The sequence below is a fragment of the Leptosomus discolor genome, chromosome 20 (genome assembly GCF_034619465.1).
Source record: "Leptosomus discolor isolate bLepDis1 chromosome 20, bLepDis1.hap2, whole genome shotgun sequence".
Lineage (NCBI taxonomy): Eukaryota > Metazoa > Chordata > Aves > Leptosomiformes > Leptosomidae > Leptosomus > Leptosomus discolor.
In genome coordinates, this window is record NC_141410.1 from 11,086,095 (window position 1) to 11,111,486 (window position 25,392).

At 64.9% G+C, this 25,392-nt stretch overlaps 3 protein-coding genes across 3 annotated transcripts; 1 reads left to right on the forward strand and 2 right to left on the reverse strand.

Annotated features, from left to right (window-relative positions):
* Positions 1–623: 623 nt before the first annotated feature.
* On the reverse strand, positions 624–11,164 carry PLEKHG5 (pleckstrin homology and RhoGEF domain containing G5). Its single transcript, XM_086475981.1, has 21 exons — positions 11,032–11,164; positions 9,195–9,271; positions 7,102–7,231; positions 6,857–6,959; positions 6,716–6,776; positions 6,524–6,615; positions 6,309–6,445; positions 6,083–6,231; positions 4,344–4,529; positions 4,008–4,178; positions 3,838–3,933; positions 3,700–3,750; positions 3,431–3,580; positions 3,245–3,355; positions 3,031–3,180; positions 2,807–2,944; positions 2,539–2,658; positions 2,312–2,444; positions 2,125–2,240; positions 1,915–2,054; positions 624–1,840 (listed from the first exon to the last, which is right to left on the reverse strand). Exons 1-21 carry the CDS (start codon positions 11,162–11,164, stop codon positions 1,042–1,044), a joined length of 3,243 nt encoding a protein of 1,080 aa, XP_086332107.1. The 3' UTR covers positions 624–1,041.
* A 2,501-nt stretch (positions 11,165–13,665) lies between these two features.
* On the reverse strand, positions 13,666–20,605 carry NOL9 (nucleolar protein 9). The gene is made up of 12 exons (XM_086475983.1): positions 20,414–20,605; positions 20,119–20,344; positions 19,761–19,888; positions 19,435–19,573; positions 18,774–18,870; positions 17,941–18,038; positions 17,031–17,192; positions 16,583–16,871; positions 15,595–15,706; positions 15,061–15,238; positions 14,303–14,436; positions 13,666–14,000 (listed from the first exon to the last, which is right to left on the reverse strand). Exons 1-12 carry the CDS (start codon positions 20,603–20,605, stop codon positions 13,872–13,874), a joined length of 1,884 nt encoding a protein of 627 aa, XP_086332109.1. The 3' UTR covers positions 13,666–13,871.
* A 99-nt stretch (positions 20,606–20,704) lies between these two features.
* On the forward strand, positions 20,705–25,391 carry TAS1R1 (taste 1 receptor member 1). The gene is made up of 6 exons (XM_086475982.1): positions 20,705–20,850; positions 20,935–21,241; positions 21,578–22,354; positions 22,719–22,931; positions 23,329–23,449; positions 24,466–25,391. Exons 1-6 carry the CDS (start codon positions 20,705–20,707, stop codon positions 25,389–25,391), a joined length of 2,490 nt encoding a protein of 829 aa, XP_086332108.1.
* Position 25,392: the final 1 nt, after the last annotated feature.

A 25,392-nucleotide genomic window follows, 5' to 3' on the forward strand; every position in this document is an offset into this window, starting at 1 on the left:
CTTGCTGCGGGCTGCCCGGCCACCGCCCTCCCTTTCCCGCTGGCACAGACCCACCGGTGAGGCGGGAGGGGCGCGGGGAGCAGTGCTGACCCCCTCCCCAGGGCTCCATCCCGGCCTGAGCTCTGGGGGCCAAGACTGGAGCTGCCCCCAGCCTCGCCAGTATCTGCCCTGGCAGGGCTCCCTCAGCCGTGCCGTGTGCCCACCCCGGTGCTGCCGCAGCTGAAGGAGAGGCGAGGCGGGCGCGAGCGTGCACCGGTTGGGTTTATTGCTCGGCCAGGACGCAGAGCGCAGCCCAGCACGGGATGGCAGCCGGCGCTCCGGCCGCTGCCACGTGCCCCCGTGGCTCCCACACTCTGGCCCCAGGCGCTGCCGTCTGCTGCCACCCGTCCCACCCCACAGGGCAAACCCTGCCCCGGCCAGAACCTGGCACCACCGCCCACTCCAGCCCAGCACCACCCCCTCCTGCCACCAGCCCCAGCCTCCTCCCCGCAGCACCATGCCATGGGCGCCGCATCCCATCCCTCTCAGCACCTTCCCCTCTCACCACTGCCAACATCGTCATCCCTTCCTCACCCACGGGAGCCTCCCCATGGGCCCCCCCCAGCCCCCCGTGGCCCCGGCGCCCCCTGCCCGACACACCATGGGGCAGCTGGGCCCTGACCGACAGCCCTTATCTCTGAGGACAAGGGTTCGGCACGAGCCACGTGCCGTGTCCGTCCCCGCTCTAGGAGAAGCGGGCAGCCCCACGCCGCCATACCCAGGGCACGTCCTCGCCAAGGGGACTAGTCTGCATCCCCATCTGTGTCCCCACTGGCGTGGCATCCCAGCGCCCACTCTGCCTGGCCCCAGCGTTAGGCTACGGTTAGAAGCGGGAGCAGCTCCTTGGTGCAGCCACGTATCCATCCTTACCCCGCCGGCGGCTCTCAGACCTCCCTGCAAGGCACAGAGCAGGGAGAGATGCCCTCAGTGCTGGGACTTGGCCCCTGGCGAGCACCCGGGGGGGCCAGAGCATCCTCCGGGAGCAGGCGGGCAGGAGTGCTCTTACGAGGCGGTCAGCGTGGAGTTGAGCAGCAGCGTGGTCCGGATCCGGTAGAGCTGCGCCAGCGTCAGCTTGCGGTGCTGCACCGACTGCGGGTCCGAGAGGGTCCGGTGGGCAGGGGGCGGGGGGCTGCGACCGAGCTCCCCCGGGAGGGACGCCGGGGTCTCCACCGGCTCCTCCGGCTCCGAGAGCTCAGAGGTGGAGCTGCTGCTGCTGCCAGGGGCAGCCGGGGGGCCGGGGGCTTGGCTAGTCCGGGGGGGGCTGGCACAGAGGTCAGAGAGGCTGCGGCTCTGGCTGAGGGGGAGCAGGGGGCCGGGGGGCAGGAGCTGGGGCAGGCTGGCCTCCGACTTGGACTTGAGCACCCTTGCCAGGCAGGGCAGGAGCTGCACGGGTGTCCGGCGACGCAGCCGGGGCGAGGGGGGCCGTGGGGCTGGGGGGACTGGGGGGGGCTCTCGCCCCTCCTTGGCCACCCCCTCCGGCTGCTGGACGAAGTCCCGCAGGGAGACGGGTGAGAGGGTGCCGTAGGCGCTGTCGATGGAGGACGAGCGGCAGCTGCCGGCCGGGGGGGCCATGCCATGGGGCAGGGGTACAGGCATGGCGCCCACAGGCAGCTCCTGCGTGGGGGTCTCGGCAGAGGTGGAGGTCTCGGCAGAGGCGCCAGTGCCGGTGGAAGTGCCGGTGCCAACAGAGGAGCCGTCCGAGGTCAAGCTGAAGGGCCCTGCGTCCCAGTCCGGGGAGGGGAGCTCGTCACCGCCGTGTGCCACCATCACGGCGAGGGTCTCGGTGGAGCCATCAGAGGGGCTGCGGAGGCAGCCAGGTGAGGAGGGGGCTGTGCCCAGCCGGGGGTTGTGCGGGGCCCCCCTCCCACTCCCTACCACTGCTGTGAGTCCGGGCTGGTGCTGCTGTGGCGCAGGACGGTGGGTGAACTCGCAGCTGAGGTGCCGCTCTCACTGTCCTCCTCCTCCTCCTCCTCTTCCTCCAGGCGCCGGCGCTGCCGCAGCCGCTGCAGCAGGTTCTGGGGAAATGGAGGCATCAGAGAGGCACAGGGAACCCGCGGGACCCCCGCCATCCCCCACGTCCCTCACCTGGGCGTTGCGCAGTGCCTCGACCCAGCTGCGGCACAGCGACTGCCCGCTGGCCTGGAAGGTGTAGGCGGCCACGGCGCTCCCCAGCTCGTTCAGGTAGATGAGGAGGAAGGAGCCTGCGGGCAGGGGCCGTCAGCAGCGTCCGGGGAAACCCCCCACAGCACCCATTGTCCCCGGTGCCGCTCACCTGGGTCCCTGAGCTCCCGGCAGACAACCTTGTCCACCAGCAACGGCTGCCGGACCACCTTGGTGCGCTCAGCCTTCTTGAGGGGCTTGGTGATGAGGAAGAGGTCGGTGAAAAGGAAGCAGTAGACATCCATCTAGGGGCGAGAGTGGGGCTGTAGGCACGGGCCGGCATGGCATGGGGGGGTGGACAGGCAGGGGCTGAGGCTCCCCGTCCCCGGCGGTCCTCACCTTGCTGTCTTTACCTTCCCGCATCCGCAGGCTGCCCTCGAGGAGGAGCTGCCGGGTGTCCTCTGGGGAGGTGCCGGGGATGGGGGCCGTCAGGTCCAGCCGCAGGAACTCCTTCAGCAGCTGCTGGGAGCCCCCGGCATCAGCACCGGGCATGGTGTGGGGTGGCACGGGGTGGGGTGGCACGGGGTGGCATTGAGCAGCATGGCATGGCATGGGGTGGCAAGACACGGGGCAGTGTGGCACAGCAGCTCCGCTACGCCCAGCCTACCTTGTCCACCTCATCCGTGCTGCCCTCCACCACCTCGTAGGCGTCGATGCGGCCGAGGATGGCGGCCAGGCGCTGCTGCTCCTGCCGCTGGCGCATCCGCGAGTTGATGTCGTTGATGAAGCGCTCCACACAGCTGATCTGCGGCCGGGACGGCGGCGGGTTCGAGCGGCCGGGGGAGGACCAGCCGTGCTGCGTCCCTGTGCCCTGTACCCCCGGCCCCTTACCATGGTGGTGACGGCATCGCGGGCGCGCAGGTCGTCCGTCTTCTTCAGCACGGACTTCAGGAGCAGCGGGTACTTGGTGAGGCGCTGGTGGGGCTTCACCAGCATGTCGCTCAGCTTCAGGCGGCTGCACTGCTCGTGCTTCTCGGCCCACTGCGGCACACAGGCGTCAGCCGCGGCACCGGCCCCGGCACCAGCCCCCACCCGCCCCCCTTACCGTCACGTAGGCACGGAAGAGCTCGCTGTCGCGCAGCAGTGCCCGCATGTACTCCATGCAGCCCTCCTCCTCCATGCAGTACCGCACGTAGGGCTTGAAGAGGGAGCCGAACTGGGGGGCGCAGGAGGGTCACCGTGGGGCACAGTGTGGCACGGCCCCCCGCCGCGGCGTGGGGTCCCCACTCACCATCTTGAAGCCATCAAGGAAGTCAACAGGATCGAGCAGCGCCCCGGTCCGGCGTGCTTTGGCCAGCACCGGGGCCATGACGCCGCGCCACAGCTCGCGGTGCAGCCGGATGATCTCCCCGATGTTGCTGAAGAGCCGCTCGGCGTCCACCTGCGGGGGCGAGGCCGGCAGCTGCACGGGGACAGCACCCTCGCCCCGGTGGTGTGGCCGGACTGGGGTCCCGTCCCTGACCCAGGGGGTCCCCGGCCCCCGCAGCCCCCACCGCTCACCTCGCAGAGCAGCCCCGACTCCTGCAGGTTCAGCAGGCAGCAGAGGAAGAGCTGCGGGGACAGAGCGGGGAGCCAGTGGGGTGTGGCCATGGCCCCCGGCCCCCGCCACGGCACAGCGCGGCCGCCACCAGCACTCACGTCGGTGATGACTTTGAGCTTGCGGATGTAGGTGGCCTCGGTGTGCAGCAGCTCCCAGATGGCTTCCTGCTGGTGGCACTGCCGGCGCGACAGGGCCTGCCGGGCTGAGCGTCAGCGCCGTGCCAGCAGCCGGGCAGACCCGCCACGGCCCCCCGAGCCCCCGGCCCTACCTCCGCGCCCTGGATGATCTGCTGCCAGCTGTCCTCCAGCACCAGCCCGGCCTCGTCCCCGTCCTCCTCCCAGGAGTCACGGTCGAAGCGGAGCTGGGGCGGCAGCTTGGGCAGCCCGAAGGTGCCGTAGGCATGCAGCCTGCTCGCCAGCTGCTCCAGCTTCTCCGTCTCCTGGCCGAAAGCGGGGGGCAGAGCGGCTGGACGGGGGGCCGGCCATGGACCCCCTCACCCTGCCCGTGGAGCCTGGGGGGCTCGAGCCCCGGGGGACCCATCCCAGCCCCCCAGCATAGCTGTGGGCAGCTCCCGAGCCCCCTCCCCTGCCCGCGTCCCACCTACCCGCCCAAAGGAGCCGGCGCTGGTGCCGGAGCCGAAGAAGCCGCTGAAGCGGCTGGCGGCGCGGTTCTTCCAGGTGTCGGTGCCATTGGTGGGCAGGGAGCTGCCGCCGTGCGGGGCCGGCTCGGGGCCGGGGATGGTGGCGTCCCCCAGGAACTCCGTCATGTTCTTCCTCCGCCGGCCCGGAGCCTGCAGCGGGGACAGCCGGTGCCCCCGGGGTCAGCGCCCGGCACCGCGCACCCAGCGTAGCCGTGCCACCAGGATGGGGACAGCGGCATGGCACAGCACAACACTACAGCAGGGCTGACCTCGAGCACCCGTGGGACAGACAGACGGATACCCCGATGGCACCCCCGGGCAGCGGGGTCCCCCCGGCCAGGCTCCCCTGCCCGCACTGACCTGCCTACCTGCATCCCGGGGGCGCGGGGACCCCGGTGCTGCCTGGCCGAGGCTGGTCGGTCGTGGGCGAGCGGCCCTGGCAGCGTGGGGGCTCAGGACATCCCGCGGGGCGCAGCCCCCCCGGCCGAGCCCTCGCCCAGCCACGCTCCCAGCTCGGACAGTGGGGCCGGAGCCGGGCAGGCTGTGGCCGGGCTCCTCCGAAACAAAAGGAGGTGGGGCCAGCACCGAAAACCTAATTTCCCTCCTTGCCAGATAAGCTAACCAGAGCCGAACAATTCACCGGCAGAGATCAAAGGCCCCCAGCTGGACGCGAGAGCTGGGTCATGGCCAAGCGGCTCCTGCCATCCCGGGCACCGCTGCACCGGCTGCCTCCCCGCACATCCCTGGGCCGTGCCGGGACACGGCCGCTGCCATCCCCTCGCCCCAGTACCAATGGCAGTAGGGCCGGGGCTCCCCGCCTGCCACGGAGCCGTGGCACGTGCCACGCTGCCAGCACCACCGCAGGCACGGCCCCACGCCCCGCCACGTCCCCAGCCCCAGGCAAAGAAAGCCACCGTGGGCACCATCCCTGTTACCGTGCCGCCGTGTCCCTGTCCGCCCTGGCTGCTGCCGGCCCCCAGCAAGGCGGTTGGGGCCAAGATGCCCGCAGGAGTGGCTACTTGCCCTCTAGTTGCCACTTTGCCCCCCGGCCCTGCCGGGACCATGCCAGTCCTGCAGCCACGCGCAGTAGTGCTGGACACGGGCAGCCACCAGCCCTGTCCATATGGCCAGCTTGCCACCCTCGGGGCGGACAGCACGGGGCCGAGCCCTGTCCCCCCACTGCCGGCCGCCCCTGAGCTGCTCCCTGCGAGCCTGGCAGCCTGCTCCCACGGGGAGCGGTGGCCAGCCCAGCCCCACGCCTTACCTGGGGCCAGGGTCCACGAGGCAGGAGCGAGCTCTGCTCAGCAGCTGCCAGGCACTGCAGCGAGAGGAGGACCGGCAGCCAGGGCGAGCCCCGGGGCTGGGGTGGCACCGAGAAGCTGCTGCTGCTGCCAGGGCCACTGTTTGCCTTTGCTCTGGTGCCAGCCTGTACGTGGCACGGCCGCAGGGCTGGTGCCACCAGCTGAGCTGCCACGCCTGGCACAGGGCACTGCCCATGCACCGCCACCACGGCACAGCCAGGAGCCAAACTGGCTTTAAGGGACTCGGGGTGGTCTCAGCCCACGCTACACAAGGCCACCCAGGACACGCTGTGCCACTGCCCCATGCCCCCATCTTCCAAGCAAGGATGGCTACAGGGGAATCCCACACTCCACCACCCCCTCCCCGATTCCTCCCCACCTGGGGCTGGCACCAGCACTCACCAGGCTGTCGGCGCCCTCCCGGCGTCCCGGCACCGGCTCTGGCGCCAGCCCGAGGAGCGTGGCAGTGCCGGCAGGGTGCAGGACAGGCAAGCTGGCTGACCTGGCGTCCCGCGCCGCCTGCTCCACCTTCAGCTCATCCCCGGGCTTGGCTGTGGGAGCATCGGGCGGTCAGAGTCCCCTGGGAGCCCTGGGGCAGCCGAGCCTCCCCACCCGGCCCCCACCGCACCTTTCACCCGCAGGTAGTGCCCCCCGAAGCGGTACGCCTCGAACTGGAGTGAGAGCGGCGTGTGGGACTGGTCCAGGTAGATGTCCACCTTGCCCGGCTCGATCGCCTTCCTCTCAAAGACTGGCAGCAGCACCTCCCTGCGGGGACACGAGCCCCACGTCTGTCTCTGCGTCTGTCCCCGCATCGGTGCCTGCGCCCACCCCCAGCAGGCTCACCCCAGGGATTTCTTCTTCGCGGCCGGCACGATTTCTGCCTCGATGTTTTCGCCGAGGTCGAACTTCAGGGTGAAGCACTCCTTGCTGGGGTCCTGGGGGGAGGTGGCAGCCGTTCGCCCAGGGTCCCTGCCACCCGCTGGGGCCCTGCCACTGCCCCACCGAGCGCCGCGGGGAGAGGGGCCGGTGCCTTACGTCTGTGTGCCTGCGCCGAGCCTTCTTCTTGGGCAGCTTCAGCGCCGAGCTCCTCCGCTCCCTGCGGGCACAGGACGGGCAGGGTGATGGGGACGTGGCGGGCTGGGGACACGGAGGGGACAAGCAGGGCCAGGGGCTCACCCTCTGCTATCCGCCGGTCCCTCCTCCTCCTCCTCCACGTCGGAGGCAGGGCTGGTGCGCGGGGGGCATGAGCGCGTCGACATGTTGCGGGCCAGGACGGAGCCTGCAAACGGGCGTCGAGCTGGGCTGCGCTGTGCCGGCACCGCCATCCCCACGCCGGCTCCGGCTGCATCCCGCTCCCACCCCTGCACCGCACCGCAGAGCCGCCGGGAGCAGCGGTGCCGGCCGCATCCAGCCCAGCTCACCTTGCGGGGGCAGGTCGAAGCGGATGTGGCCGTCGAAGTGCATGGCGCCATGGAGGCGGCCGTCGCAGAGCTCACACAGGCTGAGGGGGCCGCTGCGGTTCAGCTGCTGGCACTCCGCGTGGTGGCATACCTGCGGGCACACGCGTCAGCCGAGCACGGGCTGCCTGGGAGCTGCCGGCTACGGCACACGCACTGGTGGGAGGTAGGGGCAGCCGCGTGAGCGCTGGAGACCCCCCTTCCCATCCCAACTCTGCTGGCACATCGCTCGTGGGCAACACTGAGGCCAGAGCGGGCGCGGGGAAAGCAGCGTGAGCAGGGTCTGGCCACAGGGCAGGGGGTTCTGCACCGCGCAGCCCCCGCCCCGAGCGGGGGCACCGGGAAGGCTGCACAGGCCCTGGCGTGGAGGGGGAGCCGGGGGACAGCCACCTGCGGCCGTGCCATCCGCACCTCGCCGGGTGCTGGGGAGGCCACCCTCCTGCACCGCAGCCCCTCGGCGCTGGCGAGCGCAGCGTCCCGGGGGCAGGATGGAGGAAGCGACCGTCTGCGGCGAAACAATGCTCGAACTCGGCGCGTTTCCTCCGATTGTGTGCGGGCCACGACCACAGCCCCAGCCCCACCGGGCATTCACAGCGGGTTATTTTTAAACCCTCGGCTGGGCCCCCAGCGCGGTGCATGGCCTGTGACCCCCGGCCAGCACCAGCCTCGCTGGGGGCTCTGGCTGGAGGTGCTGCCGGCCACCGCCAGCAAGCCCCGCTGCACCGCCGGCACGTCCCCACCCCTGCGCGGGACCCCCATCGCCGCTCTGTGTGCGGAGGGGTGCGAGGGGCTGCCGGGGAGGAGCGAGCCCTGCCCGGGCTTGCCTGCGGTGCACCGTGCTGCTGCAGGGAGGAAGCGCCCGTGCAGCTCCTGCCGCCCCCGCTTCCTGCCCTCCTTCCTCCCGGCGCTGCTGAGGTCAGAGCTGACGCGCTCCCGCCACCGACGCGCTCCCCGAGGGGCCACCAGTCCCTCTGCAGCACCCACCAGCGTGCCGCCAGCGTGCCACCTCGGGACACGAGGCAGCGACACGCTGGCCTTGGCCAGGATGCCCCCTGACCCCGGCCCCTGCCCTCCTCCTCTCCCACCACGTGCTGCAGCCCAACGCCATCGTGGCACCTGCGAGATGGGGAGCACGGCCGCGGGCTCTGGACAGTGACCGCAGCCAGCACTCACTCGGTGGGCATCCCCGGGACCCTCAGCAGCCGTCCCGCTGGGATGCGGGGCTCCTTGGCCACCCTGTGCTGGCAACTCAGCCCTGGAGGGGCCGGGCAGGGTGCCCAAACCCCTCTGCCCACCCCAGGGATCAGCTCCTGGCCCCACTGTGCTCCCAGCACGCAGAAGCTTTGCCCTCGGCAAGGAGGGATGCGATGCAGCTCCGTGCCACGGCAGGACAAGCTCCAGCCTGGCCAGGACCCCCTGCCCCATACTACCTGCCGGGCGCTGTTGGCGTTCTCTGGTGACAGCGGCAGCGTGGCCCTGGTGGGTCCCAGCTGTGCCCTGGGGTGGCCTCAGCCCAGTGCCACGTGTGCCCCTGCCGGCGCCAGCCCTGCCACCCCAGCTGTGCAAACAAAACACAGCGGCACACCTCCCGGCATGGCCGGGCTGTCATCCCGCCTGCTGCGCCAGAAAGACACTGGCTGCAGCCCGGCACGGGAATTCCGGGGACTCACCGGGAGCCAGGGCATGGATCCAGCCAGCCCTGCACCCAGCCAGGTGGTGGGAGAGCAGGGACCCCAAATCCGCTCTGGCGTCACGTTAGTGAGCAGGGGGACAGACGGGCTGGAGCGGATTAGCCCGAATCACACTAGCTATGGGAAACGGGCAAGCCACCGCTGCGCCGTTAAACACCGGCAGGACCACAGCACCGCCGGGGAATGCATGCCCAGCACGGGCTGGGGGGGACGTGGCTGGCAGGGGGCTGCTGGCCACGCTAGGGAAGCTTAGGGGAGTGGCAGGTGGGGCAGAGCTGCCCGCTGTCCCTTCCGACCCACGAGCCCAACGCCAGGCACCGGCAGAAGGCAGCTGCCCGGCTCTGCCCGACACCCCACAGGACCCACCTTGGCCGCCCTCCTCTCACCGGTGCAGTCGGGGTTCTGGCAGCGCAGCACCGTCTCCTCCGGCGGGCACGGCTCGGCTGCGGGAGAGAGGGACGTCAGTGCCAGGGTGTTGTGGAGAGTCTCCTCCAGCCCCGCTCCCAGCCTGGTCCGCAGAGGGGGACCGTGCCGAGGCTCCCGCACGGCAAACCCGGGGTCCAAGAGCTCAGTAAAGCTGCGCCTGGCTGCTCCTGGATGCTCCTGCCTGCCCCACAGCCCATCCAGGGGGACAAAACCCCAAAGCCTAGTGCGGCACCCCCGTCGGGATCCAGCACCTCCTGCCCGGCGCCCCAAGTCGCAGGATCAGGACACGGACCTGCCCTGGACCACGAAGCAGGGCTGCAGCAGGAATGCTAAATCTGCTGCTCGCCAGCCCCCAACGGGGCTTAGAAGCCACTTTAAGCTTTGACAGTTAAATCGGCCTTAGGGACAAATCCTATTTTGAAGGCTTTTGTTATGTGTCGCATCTAATCGTTTAAAAATAACAGACTCCGGGAGGCTCATGGCAAACGAGCAGCACGAACACCCTCCTGCGGGGCAGGGATGCTCCGATGGGAAGCTGCCCTGCCAGGCACGGAGCCGACGCAGGGGATGCGGAGAGGCCAGGCGGCACGGCCACACCAGCCCCGGCAGCAGGGCAGCCGGCACAGGGGCTTCCCCCGCCGCACCGCTCCCCTCTCCCGCGTCCCTCCTGCCAACAAAAACACCATCCGCACCAGCCCGAGCAGGATCGCGGCCAAGGCCGGGGTTAGACTCAGTCTGTGGGAAAAACCGCTTTTTGGGGCAGCTCCGAAAAAGCTGCCGCTGCTGCCCGGCGGTGGGGAGGCAATCCGGCCCAGCGCCGGCTGCCCCAGCTCCCGGCCAGGAGGCGATGCCGGGCGCAGGCAGTGCTGCCCGTGCCCGTAGGGGCTGCCATGGCACAGCGGGCGCTGCCGGACGATGGCGCAGGAGCAGCCGGGCAGGGCTCGGCTCGCTGCCCCCCGGGAGAGGGCCGGGAGCCGGGGCTGCCCCCGCGGCGGGAGCACAATGAGGGCTCTGTCCCCGCGGCTGCCCCGCAGTGCCCGCTGCGCTGGGCCGGCCCCCCGCCCCCCGCCGCCACCGTTTCACTTGACCTATCGGGAATAATAGGGGAAACAAATAAGAAATTCTTTCATGCACCCAAGGCAAAGTTTTCCCAACTCACCGAAAACTCGCGGCAGGCTGGAGTGGCTGGCAGTGCTGGGGACCAGCCCCACGCCACAGCCACCGGCATGGCCAGAGCCGCGTGGCTCTTCCCGAACGCTGACCCTGGCAGCAGGTCATGGGCACACTAGGGCCTCCGGCGTGCCGGGTGGGAGCTCCTTGGCACGGAGCGTGCGGAGGGAGCCCTGGGTTCTGGCAGAGGCAGGAGGGTGCCTGGGTCCCCACTGGACACTCTGGGGGCCGGAGGAGGGATCCTGTCCCCACCAGCTCCTCTCTCCAGCCGGCCACTGCCTCCTCCTCCTCCTCCTGCTGCTGCCGCCACGGGCTGAGTTATCATGCCCGGCTCTGCCGGTGATGGCAAGCAAGTTTGAAACCGGACCGTCCTTGCACCAGAACACACCACGGCAGCTCAGTTTCAGATGCCTGAGCCAGGAGGGGGTGGTGCCGGCGGCACGGGGCAGCTGAGCGCTCCCCGGCTGCACCTGCAGCATCCTCACGGCATCCCCGCTCTGACTGGAGCTTCTCCCGGCCCCTCACCCTCGTTGCCAGGGCTGGAGATTTTTAGCCAAGCGCAGCTGCCCGCAGCCCGCCAGCCCCCCGCGGCCCCCCGGCCACCTACCCCCGAGCTCCTCGCTGATGTCCAGGCTGGAGCTCCAGGAGAAGCGCTCCACCGCTCCGTACTCCAGCCCCGCCAGCCCGGCGGGCAAAGCCTCCAGCTCGTAGGCGCCCCGCTTCCTCCAGTACAGAAACATCCTGGGGTCGCAGCCCGGGGGCTCCCCGCAGCCGTGCCCGCCCCGCCAGGGCCACGGGTGGGACTAACCGGGGGAGCCCGACTCCGGCTTTAAGAGCGGATCCCGGTCTCCGGACAAGCGGCACATTCACGCCGGCGGCCGAGAGCCGCGGGGCGGCAGAGGGTGCCGCTGGAGGCTGCCCAGCGCCCGCGCGGGGGGCGCACAAAGGGCCTTTCTTCAGCCTCCTACAGACATTGCACAAATTTCACTTTCCGCCGTCTATGAAAGACATTCGGCGGCGGAGACAAGACGCACTTGTGATTAAAATAATCGGCATGAAGAGGGGGGCTGTTCGGCGGCTCCGCCGTCGGACGGCTTTTGGGGAGGCAGGAATGCGCCGCCCCAAGCCCCGGCTGCACCCCCGCACCAGCGGGCACGCCAGGGGCCCCCTGCCCGCAGGGGGAAAGCCAGGGGTCTTTAGGGGGGGCTTCTCCCCTTGCTAAAGCCAAGCAAATGGGAAAGCACCGGAGAGGGCTCAAAACCTGCAAAGGCAGCAAAGGGCAACGCCCCACGCAAAACTCTGCCCAAACCGGGGAAAAACAAACCACCGCACGGGACGATCAGCCGGGCTGAGCATCCCAGCCCCCCAGCTCCTCGGCATCAACAGCACCTTCTCCCAAAGGCACCACGTGCTCCCCAGAGCTTTGCTGCTTCCAGGCGCCCTTTGCCAAAAAAGGTGGCCAGAAATTAAAAAAGAAATCGTTGCTGCGAAGTTAATAGGTGCTAACACGCTAAAAAAAATAACATCCCTGCTTTATTTAGCACATCCTCGATGCTTTCAGTAACCGATTCCTATCGATCACGCTACCGACCGCCCCCGCCCTCGCTGGCGGGATGCTACACCCAGGTTTATGCCCCAAAGCCCCCCCCCCCCCCCCGTCACCGCTCTCCCCCTCAGGGCAGGCCCGCGGTGAGCAGCACCAGGAGCCGGCGCAGTCCCCCTCGCCCCGGGCTGCAGCATCGACCCTCGGCCCCGGCAGCCTGCTGGGCCCCCCCCAGAAAGGTCCAAAACCGGACAGGTGAGGCTCGGCGCAGGCAGAGTTATACTCACCCCCCAGCTCCGAGGCGGGGACCCCTGCCCGGCCAGCGTGGGGTCCACTGCCCTCGGCCGGGCGAGGCGGGTGCTGGGGCTGGTGACAGCCCTGAGGGGGATGCTCAGCCCCGGGGTTTCGGCACCAGGCATTCCACCCGCGCCACTCGCCCGTCTCACCTTTCCCAGCTCCTTTTCCACCCGCTCCCCCGCGACTTGAACTCCCGCCTGGGATTTTGCCCCTGGCTGCACGACGGCCCCTCTATTTATTTTAGCCACTGTTCAGGCCATGTTGCCGGCCAAGTCCTTCCTTCGCTGCCAGACCCAGCCAGATGGGGATAATTAGGCCTAGATTAAGTTAAAGCTTTAACTCTTTAGAAGGCTGCAACGCTGCACAGCCCCTCGCAGCTCCTCTCCAGCTCCGTCCCCTCCCTACCAGCCATCCCATTTCATTCCTTCGTTTAAGGCACACGTTTCTGGAGTGCTGGGAAACCTCCTCGCAACCCAGATAAAACCATTTTTTGCAGGTTATTCACCCCCAAGGCACTCGCCAGCTGCAAAGATGCAGCACGGAGCAGCGCTCCACATCCCTCCTTTCTCCACAGGAGAGACCTGGCCATGGGGGATCTGGTGGGGCTTCTGTCTCAGGGGGCTGCAGACCCCGGGGCCAGGCTGTCGCCTGCTTTGGGACACGGGCAGGGCCACGCCACGTGAGCAGGAATCGCCGTTAGAAGCCAGGCTGGTTTTGCAGTCACGGACCCATTAAATGCCTCGCGTGCTGATCTTACCCATTCAGGAGTGGTTTTTTCCCCCAAACTCATCCCAAGACCCTCACTCACCTCCGCAACTCCCACCAACCTCATCTTCACTCTGGAGCAAATCGCTGCCCCAACAAAGAGCTGAAAAACACCCCAAAAAGCCAATAAAGTTCCTCCAGTCTTTCGCAGCAGGGCACAGGCCCGGTAACGAGCCAGGCAGACCAAGCACGCCGGTGCTCCGCGCAGGGGCGACACGTTCCTGCCCGCTCCCACCCCGTGTTCGCCTCCACCCGCAGCGCAGCCTGTCCAGGCAGAGCTGGCAACGCACTTCAGCCAGGCCCAGCCGGCGCTCAGGGCCTTGCGCTGGAGCCGCGGCCACAGGGCAGAGCCAGCGGCGTCCCCAGCTGCCGGGGGACGGTCACCGCCACGGGGAGCCGAGCGACCAACTCCCTCCAGCGGCTGCACCTGCGGTCACCCGGGCGGAGCGAGGGGTTTCTGACCCGCTCCTGCCGCCCCTCGCAGCACCGCAGATCGCCCTCGGGAGCCCAGAGCCGAGCCAAGGCCAGACCCGATGGCTCCCAGCTCGAGGCAGAGCGCGCTTTCGACGGTCACCGCCCCCGGCCGGGATCAGCTGTGTCCAAGTCACCACCGGCTGAGGAAAATTCAAACCAAGCCAACGTTTTTAATGGCTATTTATTACAAAACACCGAAATACAAACTCAAAATATAAAACATTATCAAAACCGGACATGCTGTGGTATCTACTCCGGACAAGTGCCCGGGGTCTCAGAGCTCTGCAGCGCCCAGGGCTTCCACGGCCGCACCCAGCTCTCGCCCGTCTCCGTACAAAACCAACCCCACGGTCCCGGGTCCCCTGGCTCTAGGTGTAATCACACTCGAACGCGTACTCCCTCCTCTTGAAATGCTTCTTCTTTTTCAGCTTCCCAGACCCCAAGATGCTGTAGTTATAGTCAGCTGTGACATAGGGGATCTCGCCCTCAACTCCTTGCTGGAAAGATGAAAAACAAAACCGCAAACAACTTCAACAACTCGTGTCCAACAAGCGGGAAGCGCTCTCCTCTGCGGACCGGTGGAAAGGACAAGCTACGACTGAACAAACCCTGCTCTGGTGTCTGAAACACGACAAGAACGTTCTCCTCTCCCTTGTTTCTAGGTGTTAAGGACAACTTCCTAGAGAGACAGCCGTCTGCGAACGCCCAGGCAGCCCCGGGCACGCCTAAGCCCCAGAAATAAGAAATGTGAAAACCCGCCAGCCAGCCTGCGCTCAGCCAGCTCCCGCGCTGCTCCTACCTGGCCCACAAGGACGCAGTTTGGGATGGCAACGTTTCCAAGGAGCAGGCAGTTCACTGCTCTCAAGTTCTCCGGAGGCACTGGCGTCAGCACGTGGTAAAGCTTCTTCTCCATCTCAACCCCTCGAACAATTCCTGAAAAATTAACAACAACAACAAAAAACCAACATGCAAAGTTCAGTCTTAAGTCATCCCGGACTGTGAAACTGGGCACGGCTGAAGCTCTTTGAATAAACGGCTCTTGCAGAACCAAGAGAGGCGCTTGAGGCACACCCCGAGAAACGCCTGCACCGCCGCACCCCGCTCCTCCGCGTACACGACCCGCTAACCTCCCAAACCACCTTCACCAGCGCGCTCCCACGGGAGCTCGGGGAGCTCCGTATTGAACTCCGATACACTCAGAACCGCTACATTGGGTCGAGTCGTAGAAGACACTGACAGACGCCGGCAGCAGAGCCACGCGGCATCTGCTTTTGAGCGTGTGAATCCCGAGAGCGAGGCAGCGGCCCAGCTGAGGCCGAGAAGGGAGCTGCAAGAGGTGCCGCTCAGCGACGCTCCCCATCGCCGTCCCCACAAGTCAACAGAAACCAGAGGACTTGACGCACGGCTTGCAACAGCAAAGAACACCGATTGCTCTTCGGTCTCATCCTGCTTTTTCAGCTGTTTCTGAAAGAGCGGGCGACTCCGGCACTCCGCACGCAGCCTGTCTGACCAAACCCGACAGGCAGCACCGGCCCACGGCTTCCCGGGCTCGCTCACCGAAGCCAAGGCAGTCGCAGACCGGTGTCTGTGTCAGCAAGACCGGCCCCTCGCTCTGGCATCTGATTTCATCGGGTATCCTGCAGAGCCCGACCCAGCTGGCGTTCACCGCGTACATGATGTTGGTAGGAGCAACGTCGGTGTGAACGACCCTGAGCGCGACCGCGTTGAAAGGTACCTGAGGGGGTAAAAATGAGGAAGAAGAAACGGCTCATCAGCTCAACCGCGATCTAGTTCCAGTTCAGAGATAAGGCAGCGCCAAGCACACCAAACCCGAGAGCTCCTGGCCCACGCTTACAGACAGGCATTACCTCAGCGGCAAACACCGGGGTTTCAACACCAACACCCGAGCGCGCAGGAGACACGTGCCACACCGACATCTCCACAGAAGCCTCGCTTCCAGTCACACCCAACCACGCCGCCCTCTTTTCGCGGAGCACAGAGTGTTTCTCCCTCTTCCGGGAAACACTCGCAGAACCAGCAGACCTGCCGACCGCCACGGGCCGGGCCCCCCGCGACCCCCCGAGCCCTTACCTGGTAGGGCACCAGGCTGTGCAGCGGCAGCACCGCCCCCACATCCGGGGCCTGCAGCTGGCCCAGGTAGCCCAGCATGGCCATGTCCCGCAGGATGCCGCTGTGGACTCGCCTGCAAGAGGGAGCGCAGCCCGTCAGGGCAGGCAGCGCGCCCTCCCGCCGCGGCTCCCACCAGACACCGCGCACGGCCCCGCTCCGCCGGCGGCACCCGCCGCCAGGTCACACGAGTTCAGCTTTTAAAGCTTCTACCACTAAGGAAACTCAGAGCTATGTTTTTATTTCCGCTAAGGGACCACAGGATTTACGGCACGTTTCCACTTTAAAAAGGCGTTAATTAGCAAGGGTGGTGGGTTTTTTGTTTGTGGGTTTTGTTTTTTTTTTTTTAATCTTTACCCAAAGTCTGCTATTAGATAACAGCTTCCTTCTGCAACCCTGATCTGCACACACCTTCCAGTCAGCCACCAGACAGAGCAATACATTTGTTTTATTAGAACTCGTTAGTGAAGGCTGAGTCAAAAAAAAGCAGTTACGATCGGCAAGACAGACCCAAGGTCTAAGAAAATACGCATTTCAGAGATGCTCAAAGTATCAAGAGAAATTAAGAAATAATGTGATCATCATCTAGGTTTGGATGGATAAGGAACCTCCCAATTAGAAAAAACAAGGAGACCAGACACTGAACAATCCCAGGCAGAAGCCACAGCCAGCGTGTAAGTAACTGACAGCGGTCACTGGAAATAGAGCAGGAACAACCCCCTCCCCCCCAGCCTAAACCCTACACAAACCTCCTCCCAACCACCCCGCCACCAAAGCAAGCCCCCAGAAAACCCAGACAAACACCACCCAAACGTAACCCCCCAACAAGCAAACGGGTAGCTCCAATCTACGGAGCTCCCGAGGCCACAGCAAAGCAAGAGCCTCTACCTCAGGCCTAGGCAGGACCGCGTTCACCCGCTGACCACCACGTCGCACCGAACTCTCTACTTACGCTTCACCTGCAACCCCTGCTCGAGGGAATTCTGGATGGACGTACAGCAGCTTGTACTCGGGAGCCGAGGCATCCCCCTCCCCTTCAGAGGGCTTCCAGCTCTCCGCTCCGCTCGTCCCCCCCTGCTTGCACTTGGCCTGCTGCCGGCCCTTGGTGTACAGGCCGGGGGTGAGATGGACGTACTCCGGGGTGAGCGGGGCCATGGCCTTCCAGTCGTACACGTCCATCTGAACAATGTGACTGGGTGACAACAGCCGAATGATATCAATCAGAAGCAGCAACCCCTCACCTTTAGGGAGCAGAGAACACACAATTGCTGCCGCCGCACCGTGACGGGTGACCAGCACCAGCTCAAGGCGAGCCAGCTGGATGTTCTGGCTCCGGCCTCTCCAGAAAGCACGACCGCTCCTACCGCACCCCCTCTGGAGAGCAGACTGATCCCCTTTACCTTTCACCCAGCCCATGGTGTTGATGACTAAAGGCACTTCCTTCTTGTAGGAGCTGAACACGTACTTCACGACATCCAGGTACCTCTCCGTGTCCTGCTCACAACTGATCTGTCCGTAATACACCATCTTACGTGGCGTCTGCTGGTGAGTGAAGGGTGGGCCTGAAAAAGCAAGCAGCAAACCTCTAGTTGCTTCAGGAGGTCAAATCAAGAAACTCCCATCCCTGTAGCACCTACACGCAATCCCTTCCGAAATAACCTGCCCTCTTTCACACGCCAGCAGTCCTTCTCGTACAGCCTCCGCCTATGGAGAACCTTTTCTGTCACTGGCAAGACTACAGCTAGGAGCTCTGTTTGTTTGGGGTTTGGTTCTTCCTTTTCTTGTTTGTTTTACATCACTGGTTACACTCTTGCGAATTTCAAAACAAGACTTTTACGACAAGACTATCCAAACAGTTAACCAGTCTGGCCACACCCTTTTTAGGCCGTGACCCGAATCCACAAATCCACAAATAGCAGCCAATTCTCTGGCTCTAGTTTTCTTATGCTCATTAACAACAGCCCCCAACCTACATGGATCCACTCAGTATTTGCCAAGCTAGTTTCATCTATGGATACTGAAAACTGGGAAACACTTCCCCAAAGAGACCTTTCAAATCTGAAAAACAACTATATTCTCTCTTTAAAACAGGAAAAAAAAAAAAAAGGGCAAGGAGAATAGCTCCATGTTACTTACTGAGATTTTCAGATGGAACCCAGACAACCCTAGCAAGAAAACTTTTGTTTTATTTTCTTCTCTGCACTTTTGACAGATGTGGCAACTTCCCCTAAAGCACCGCCTCTACTCAGGAAGCGCTTTCTGGAAATTAAACAGGTTTCTGGCAACTGCAGAAAACAGCAAAACACGTACCAAGAATTGGCTCTGTTACACTGCTTAAAGACACGCATCCAGGCGGTGTAAATTCGGTTTGACCTATGTCACATTCCATATATTCAACCGAGGGAAGGCTGCAGTGAGAGAAGCCCGTACATTAGCGACCACTACAAAAAGAAACAGGACACGACCTGGAACACATCGGAAACACAGTCTGATTTTGTTCTGGGTCGTCAACATTAAGTTCTTGAATACAGTCAAACCAGCACTTGTCTCTCTCCTTCCCTGGCATCAGAGGGTGCCAAGCGAGAACGTGCAAGGCTCACCTGCAGCTCAGTGCTGTGTCAGCGCAGCTCCGCACCCCTCCAGCTTTAAGGGAACTTGCCAGAACAATAACCAGAGGTGGTACTAACCGGTGTACCTCCTCCCACGCGTTAACCACGCACCCTGAGACCAGCCACTTGAGATCTATAAACTTTATAATCTGTTTTAGGCATGCAGCGGTCAGGGGAATAAACTTCTACACCTTGCTCTGCCAAGAACCGTCAAAGACACTAACAAATTAGAACTTACTGCGTGTTTTTAAGCCCTATAGTTCCCAGTTCCCTACTGAACCCTACCTGCTCTGTGCCCAATTAGTTCACATACTCTGAGACAGCCATCTAGTAGTATTTCAGTAGAAATGTTTCAGTAATCCACTTTTCTGAAAGCAACCCAAGACAAGAACACCTATTTTTCTGTATTTTCGTTTTAAAAGTATAGCCAGCTTCCAGCCATAACAGCTTTTCTGAGAACCTTGGCAGGCAGGCTTTTTCCCCTTCTCTCAAATCCCATGCAATACTTAAATTGTAGAACATGGAAAGACTCACCGATTCAGTAACAGATTAATTAGGTATCTGTTAAATGTTGATTTCCCACTGTTTTTTGGGCCACACACCAGAACCACGGGGACACCTTCATCTTCCTCTAGAAAAACAAACATACTCTGAAACGGGCCAATGCTGCCAGCTACTCTGTTGTGCCCCCTTTACATAAATTGCTTTAAAAAAAAAGCAGCCAAAAAAAACCCCTACAGACTCTGTGGTCTGACTAGGTTGTATTTTAATTAAACAGAAAAAAAAAAGATCCACGAAAGAAAAGTAGTTTAAGTGTACCCGTGTAAAGGCAAAAGGCTCCTGACGTGAGAAGCAAGCCCTAGCACTACAACCCGGCATGTACAGACCCCAGTTGCTCATGATATTTTCCATGTTGCTGGGTAAGTAAGGGGGTGGGTTTTGTACCCGCTACAAACCAGCAAAACACGAGCTTTGACGTCAGACTGGGAAGGGCCTCTGCAGCAGCAAGCTGCCTGTCTGGCAGGAGAGACACAAACCCACTTGAGGTGATGCACGAGCTCAAAGACTCACAGGATTTAGCACAAAAACATGCTTCTCCATCAGTGCCCATCACAGGGCACACTCTCCCTGGCTTTAACTCATGAAAAGCCTCATGAATTCAGGCTCCTACAGCCCCCAAGCTCAGGCCACTCACCACAGCACGCTTGGATCAGCTCCTCCAGAGCCAGGAACATGCTCTCTGACACCAGCAGCCCATGGTCAGGGCCACACTTCACGATGCCAACAGACGCCAGAACCGCATCCTCTGGCGTGAAGCTGGATTCTTCCTTTTTCTAGGGAGAAAGGGAAACCCCTTCCAGAGGTGTGCACAAGGCCCTGTGGCTGTGTGGCCGGACACTGACAGGCACGCTAAGCGAGGCAGCCGCCTCTCGCTCCACACGAGGCCTGTTTCGGGGAAGGTGTGTCACCCGTGCCGCCGGGCAGGGCGGAGCGGGCACCACGACGCCCTCTGGGTCTCACCTGGGGCTCGAAGAGCCGCGACAGCGGTGGGTAGCTCAGCAGGAACCGGGTCACCGGCGTGTCCAGGTGCTCCAGCAGCACCACGGCGCACTCCGGCGAGAACCGCGCCATCACCTTCACCCGCGCCTCTGCAACGGGGGGAGAGCGCCGCCCTCAGCCCGCGTCCACGGGCGGTGCAGCGCCGCACGCAAAATGGCTGCCGCCCCGCACCGCGCCGCACACAAAATGGCTGCCGCCCCGCACCGCGCCGCACACAAAATGGCTGCCGCCCCGCACCGCGCCGCACACAAAATGGCGGCCCACAACCGGCGGGCCCCCGGGCCGCCCTCCGCTGCCCCCGCCCCGGGCTGGCACTCACGGCGGCGGACGCTGTGCGCCCGCATGGCGGCGCGGGCGGCGGTGCGGAGCTGCCGGAGGTCGGCGGCGGGCGGGCGGGCGGCGGGCAGCGCCTCCAGGGTGAGCGCGCAGTGGGTGGCCGGCGAGAAGACCGGCAGCCCCGGCTGGTGGGAGGCGATGGCGAAGCCCAGGAGGCGGACGGCGCCGTAGAGACACCGCAGGCGGCATTTGCCGGTGAAGGTCAGCGCCTGCGGGGAGACAGGGCGGTGAGGTGGAGGGCCGGCAGGGAGGGAGCGGCGGGGCCGGCCCCTGCTTACCTGCCGCGGCGCCAGGAGGAGGACGGCGGCGCCCTCCGCCGCCTCCACGGCCACCAGGCCCGCCTCGGCCGGCGGCACCATGCCGGCGCGGGCGAAGGAGGCGGCGAACTCCCTCCAGGCCGCCTCCGCCCGGCCCCCGCGGGACAGGGCCCGGCGGGGGCGGCGGGACGGCGGGCCGCGCCGCGCGGGCATGGCCGCCTCAGCCTCCCTCCGCCTCCTCCGGGGCCGCCCCTCGGCCGGGCGCCGCCCGCCCCGTTAAGAGGCGCCGCCCGCCGCCGGCGCCGCCCCGCCATGCCGCTGCCCGCCCTGCTCTGCCTCTGCGCGGCCGCCGCCGCCTCCTTCACCCGCCGCGGCGATTACCGCCTGGCCGGCCTCTTCCCGATGCACGCCCCGGCGCCGCGGGCCGCCGACCGGCCGCTGGTGGACGGCTGCGACGGGTGAGTCCCCCTCGCCCCGCCCGTTTTTCTCCCCCGAAAACGCGTTTTTTTTCCTCCCTGAACACCGCTTTCGCATTCACACAGCGCCGCCGCCTTCAAGAGCCACGGCTACTACCTGTCCCAGGCCATGCGCTTCGCCGTGGAGGAGATCAACAACTCCAGCGTCCTCCTCCCCAACGTCACCTTGGGCTACGACATCCATGACGCCTGCTCGGAGCCCGCCAGCCTCCACGCCACGCTGCGTGCCCTCGCCAGGAAAGGCGGGCAGGAGGTCGAGGTGCTCCCCACCTTCCGCCGCTATGAGCCCGAGGCCGTGGCCGTCATCGGGCCTGACAGCACCCAGCTGGCCCTCACCACAGCGGCCATCCTCGGCGTCTTCCTTGTGCCGGAGGTAAGCGTCGCTCCCCTGGCAGATGAAGGAAAGGGATTCCGAGGAGCAGTGGTTGGAGGGAGGATGGGCTTGGAGCTGAGGAGCCAGGCTGAGCTGCAAACGCAGCCCCTCCGTGCGTGCGCTAGCCTCGGTCTCTGCCCAGGCGCTGGCAGCCAGCAGGCAGAAATCGGGGCTGGGTCGCCGTCCTTCAAAGGCTTCTCTCGTGGCAGCACGTTTGGCTCCAGGCTGCTTGCCTGGCCCCAAGTCTCTTCAGGAGATGGGCTGCCTGCACCATGAGCTCTGAGGGTGCCGCTGCCTGGGGGAGCGCTACCCCCTTTCACCTGGCTCCCTTTGCAGATCAGCTACGAAGCCTCCTTGGAGACGCTGAGCCTGAAGCGGTTCTACCCCTCGTTCCTGCGCACCATTCCCAGCGACAGGCAGCAAGTGAAGGCCATCTTCCTGCTGCTGCAGCAGTTTGGGTGGACTTGGGTCGCGCTGCTGGGCAGCGACAACACCTATGGCCAGGACGGCCTGGACGCTCTCTACAAGCTGCTGACCGCCAGCGGCGTGTGCGTCGCCTACCGAGGCACCATCCCCGCCAACAAAGACGCCAGCAGCCCGGAGCTCCACAACCTGGTCAGAATCCTCACGGACGCCAGGGTCAACGTCACCATCGTCTTCTCCACCAGAGGCAGCACCCGCCCTTTCTTCGAGGTGGTGGTCCAGAGGAACGTCACAGGCATGGTGTGGGTGGGCTCCGAAGACTGGTCGTTAGCCCAAACGGTCTGGCAGGTGCCTGGCATCCAGAGTATCGGCTCGGTCATTGGGGTGTCGGTTGAGAAGACAGATTCCAGGATGCTGGAACGCTTTGAATCTTGGAAGATGGCAGAGGAAAGCGCTGCGGCCAAACGTGCCGGCAGCACGGAGGCAGGCGGGGGAGTTGGAAGGAGCACCCAGCTGGGCTGCACCCAGCGCTGCACTGGCTGCCACTTGCTCACCACTGCCCCTGACACGTATGATGCTCAAGCGTCCTTCAACGTGTACTCAGCCGTGTACGCCGTGGCCCATGGCCTCCACGACCTGCTGGGCTGTGCCTCAGGGGCGTGCAGCAAAGGCACGGTCTATCCCTGGCAGGTAAGAGCAACATGAGGAAGGACCTTCCTTGTGGAAATCCTTCCCCCCAGGGGTTTTCTGTCCCTCTGAAAGGCTCGTGTCCCAGCTGAAAAGCCTCATGGGCTTCAGCTGTCCACCACAGTCACAGCAGCCGGGCCTAGACCCAGACCCCTGCCCTAGATCACTTCTGTTCCTCTACCACCAGCCCCTCGCAGAAACCTGGAAGGGACTTTCTGCAGCTGGGCATACACTAGCTGTGCGGGTTGGAGAGAGGAGCCGGAGCAGAGAAGGGGCCCTCTAGCACATCTCCCTCCCGAGACAAGGCACTCCTCAGCAGGAGACTTGTCACTGCGAAGGGCTCTTCTCTTCCTCTTCTGTTTGACAGCTCCTACCCAAAATCAAGCAAGTAAACTTCACCCTGTACAAGAGCCACATCTCTTTTGATGCCAACGGGGACATTCGTAAAGGCTACGACATCATCATGTGGAACTGGAGCGGCCCGAGCTGGGCTTTTGATGTGATAGGAACTTTCCGTGTGAACCCCGACAGGCTGAGCATCGACCAGGGCATAACCCTGTGGCACACAGAAGATGGCCAGGTACTGTTCTGCATCCAGATCTTATTTCTTGCTTTCTACCGAGCCAGCTACATCCCAAATACCACTAGTTCTGGGGTATTTCCCCATAGCAGGACAAAATGAGGACAGATGGAGGTGGTACACGGGGGGGCGATCTGCTTCTGAATATCGCTTTATCGTTCCAAAAAACAAGCAGGGCACGCGAACCCTAAAGGCTCCTACTTTTACCTTCAAACAGTCTCATTTTCCCACCACCTCTAAGAACCACAACGTGGTGAGCTCTCGGCTCCTGCCCAGGGTCTGTCCTGAAAGCCGGCAGCGAGCTGCCCGAATGCTGCCCGGCCAGGGCCTGGTGCTCAGCGAGGCGTCCTGCCGCCTGCCCCGCTCGCCTGCCTGACCCTCGCCGTGCTCCTGACAGGCTCCCACCTCGGTGTGCTCCGAGGCCTGCCAGCCGGGGGAGAAGCGGCTGCAGCGGAGCCGCCACCGATGCTGCTTCAGCTGCGTGGCCTGTCCCTCAGGAACCTTCCTGAACAGATCGGGTCAGTACACCCTGGGGGGCTGCTCCCTCCCCGTCCTTCCCGCTTGGCCCCCCTGCTTGCGCCCTGCCTCCTCCTCCCGTCAGCTCCTTGCTGCTGTCTTGCCATTCCCCCAGCCTCTTCCCTCCTGCTCTCTCCTTCTCCCTGTGGTCGGTGAAAACCTCTGAGCTGGCCTGAACACAGTGGGTCCAACTCCCCGTGGGTATGCAAAGCCCACGCCCTGCGTGTTCCGGGGTGCGCTGCCCGCAGGTGGCCCCACGCGGTCCCACAGCCAGCGCAGACGGTGCCGGCAGAGCCCCTGCTCCCGCAGCCAGGGGACCAGGGACGTCCGGCCCCACAGCTGCTTCCTGCCCCCGCATCCTCCGGGAGGGAAATTCGACACGGTGGTTACCTTTGTGCCTCAGATGGCACACGGGGCTTCCGCACCACACGGTCACCACAGCTGCCGTATGGAAATGTCCCTCCAATGTCTCCCGCCCCACGACAGGCGGCAGGAACCTCCTGTCTCCGAGTCACCAGCCACAGCGACAAACCCCTTGCTGGCAGCTGGCCACCCGGCAGCCACAGCCCACACGTGGGCTGAGGAGGGCAGAAAGGGCCAGCTCCGGGTCACAGCGGGAGCCCCCAGACGCGGCTGGTCGGCATTACTGTCCCGTACCGCAGCCTGCAGAAGGGGGCTGCTGCTGCAGACCCGTCCCAGCCTTCACAGGTTCCTGCTGGACACACAAGCCCCTTCCCAGCCACAGCCCACGTGCTGCTGGGCCCCTGTGGCCTCGCACCTCTCCACCCAAGCAATGGACTTCTGGCAGTCCACTGGGGGAACGTGAGGGAAAAGAGCCCCCTGTGCTCCTCAAGGCTAGGAAGCGCCCAAGGGCAAGGAGCTGGACGCGAGGAGTGGGCAGCTCTCGCACAGAGCCCGAGGGCGTGTGAGGGCAGGGTGCTCCACCGCGGCAGGTTCTTACCGGGGTCTGTGGCGGGCGAGGTGCCTCTGTCACCGCCCAGGCTCCTGTCCTCCGCAGACCTCTACAGCTGCCAGTCCTGCGGGGCAGAGGAGTGGGCCCCTGCGCGGAGCGAAGCTTGCTTCAACCGCACCGTTGAGTTTCTGACCTGGTCCGAGCCCATCTCCTGGGCACTGCTGACCCTCGCCGTCCTCCTCATGCTGCTCATGGCGGGGCTGGCCGTCCTCTTCGCCCTGAACGCCTCCACACCGGTGGTCAAGTCTGCGGGCGGGAAGATGTGCTTCCTCATGCTGGGCTCTCTGGCCTGCGCCTGCGGCAGCCTCTTCTCCTACTTCGGGGAGCCCACTGGGCCCACGTGCCTGCTGCGGCTCCCGCTCTTCGCCATCAGCTTCACCGTTTTCCTCTCGTGCGTGGCGACACGCTCCTTCCAGATCCTCTGCATCTTCAAGCTGAACGCCCGCTGGCCGGCCCTCTACGAGGCCTGGCAGCGGCGCGGGGGGCCGGTGCTCTTGGTCGCCGCCAGCACGACGGCCCAGGCGGTGCTGTGCCTGGCCTCGGAGGCCGCCAGCCCCTCGGCGCCGCGCAGGGACTACGGCGCGTCGGCCGAGCGGGTGGTGCTGGAGTGCGGCGACGGGGCGAGCGGGACGGCCGTCACCGCCTACACCGTGCTGCTCAGCGCCGGCTGCTTCGCCCTCAGCTACGCGGGCAAGGACCTGCCCGCCAGCTACAACGAGGCCAAGTGCCTGACCTGCAGCCTGCTCCTGCACCTCGCCGGCTCCGCCGCCGTGCTCTGCACGCAGGGCGCCCTACGGGGCCGGGAGGAGGCGGCGGCCCGGGTGCTGGGCGGCCTCTGCACGCTCGGCGCCCTGCTGGGCGGCTACTTCCTCCCGAAGGCCTTCGTCATCCTCCTGCGGCCGCGCCACAACACGCCCGAGCACTTCCAGATGGCGATCCAGCGCTACACGCGGCGCCTGGCCGACGCCTGAG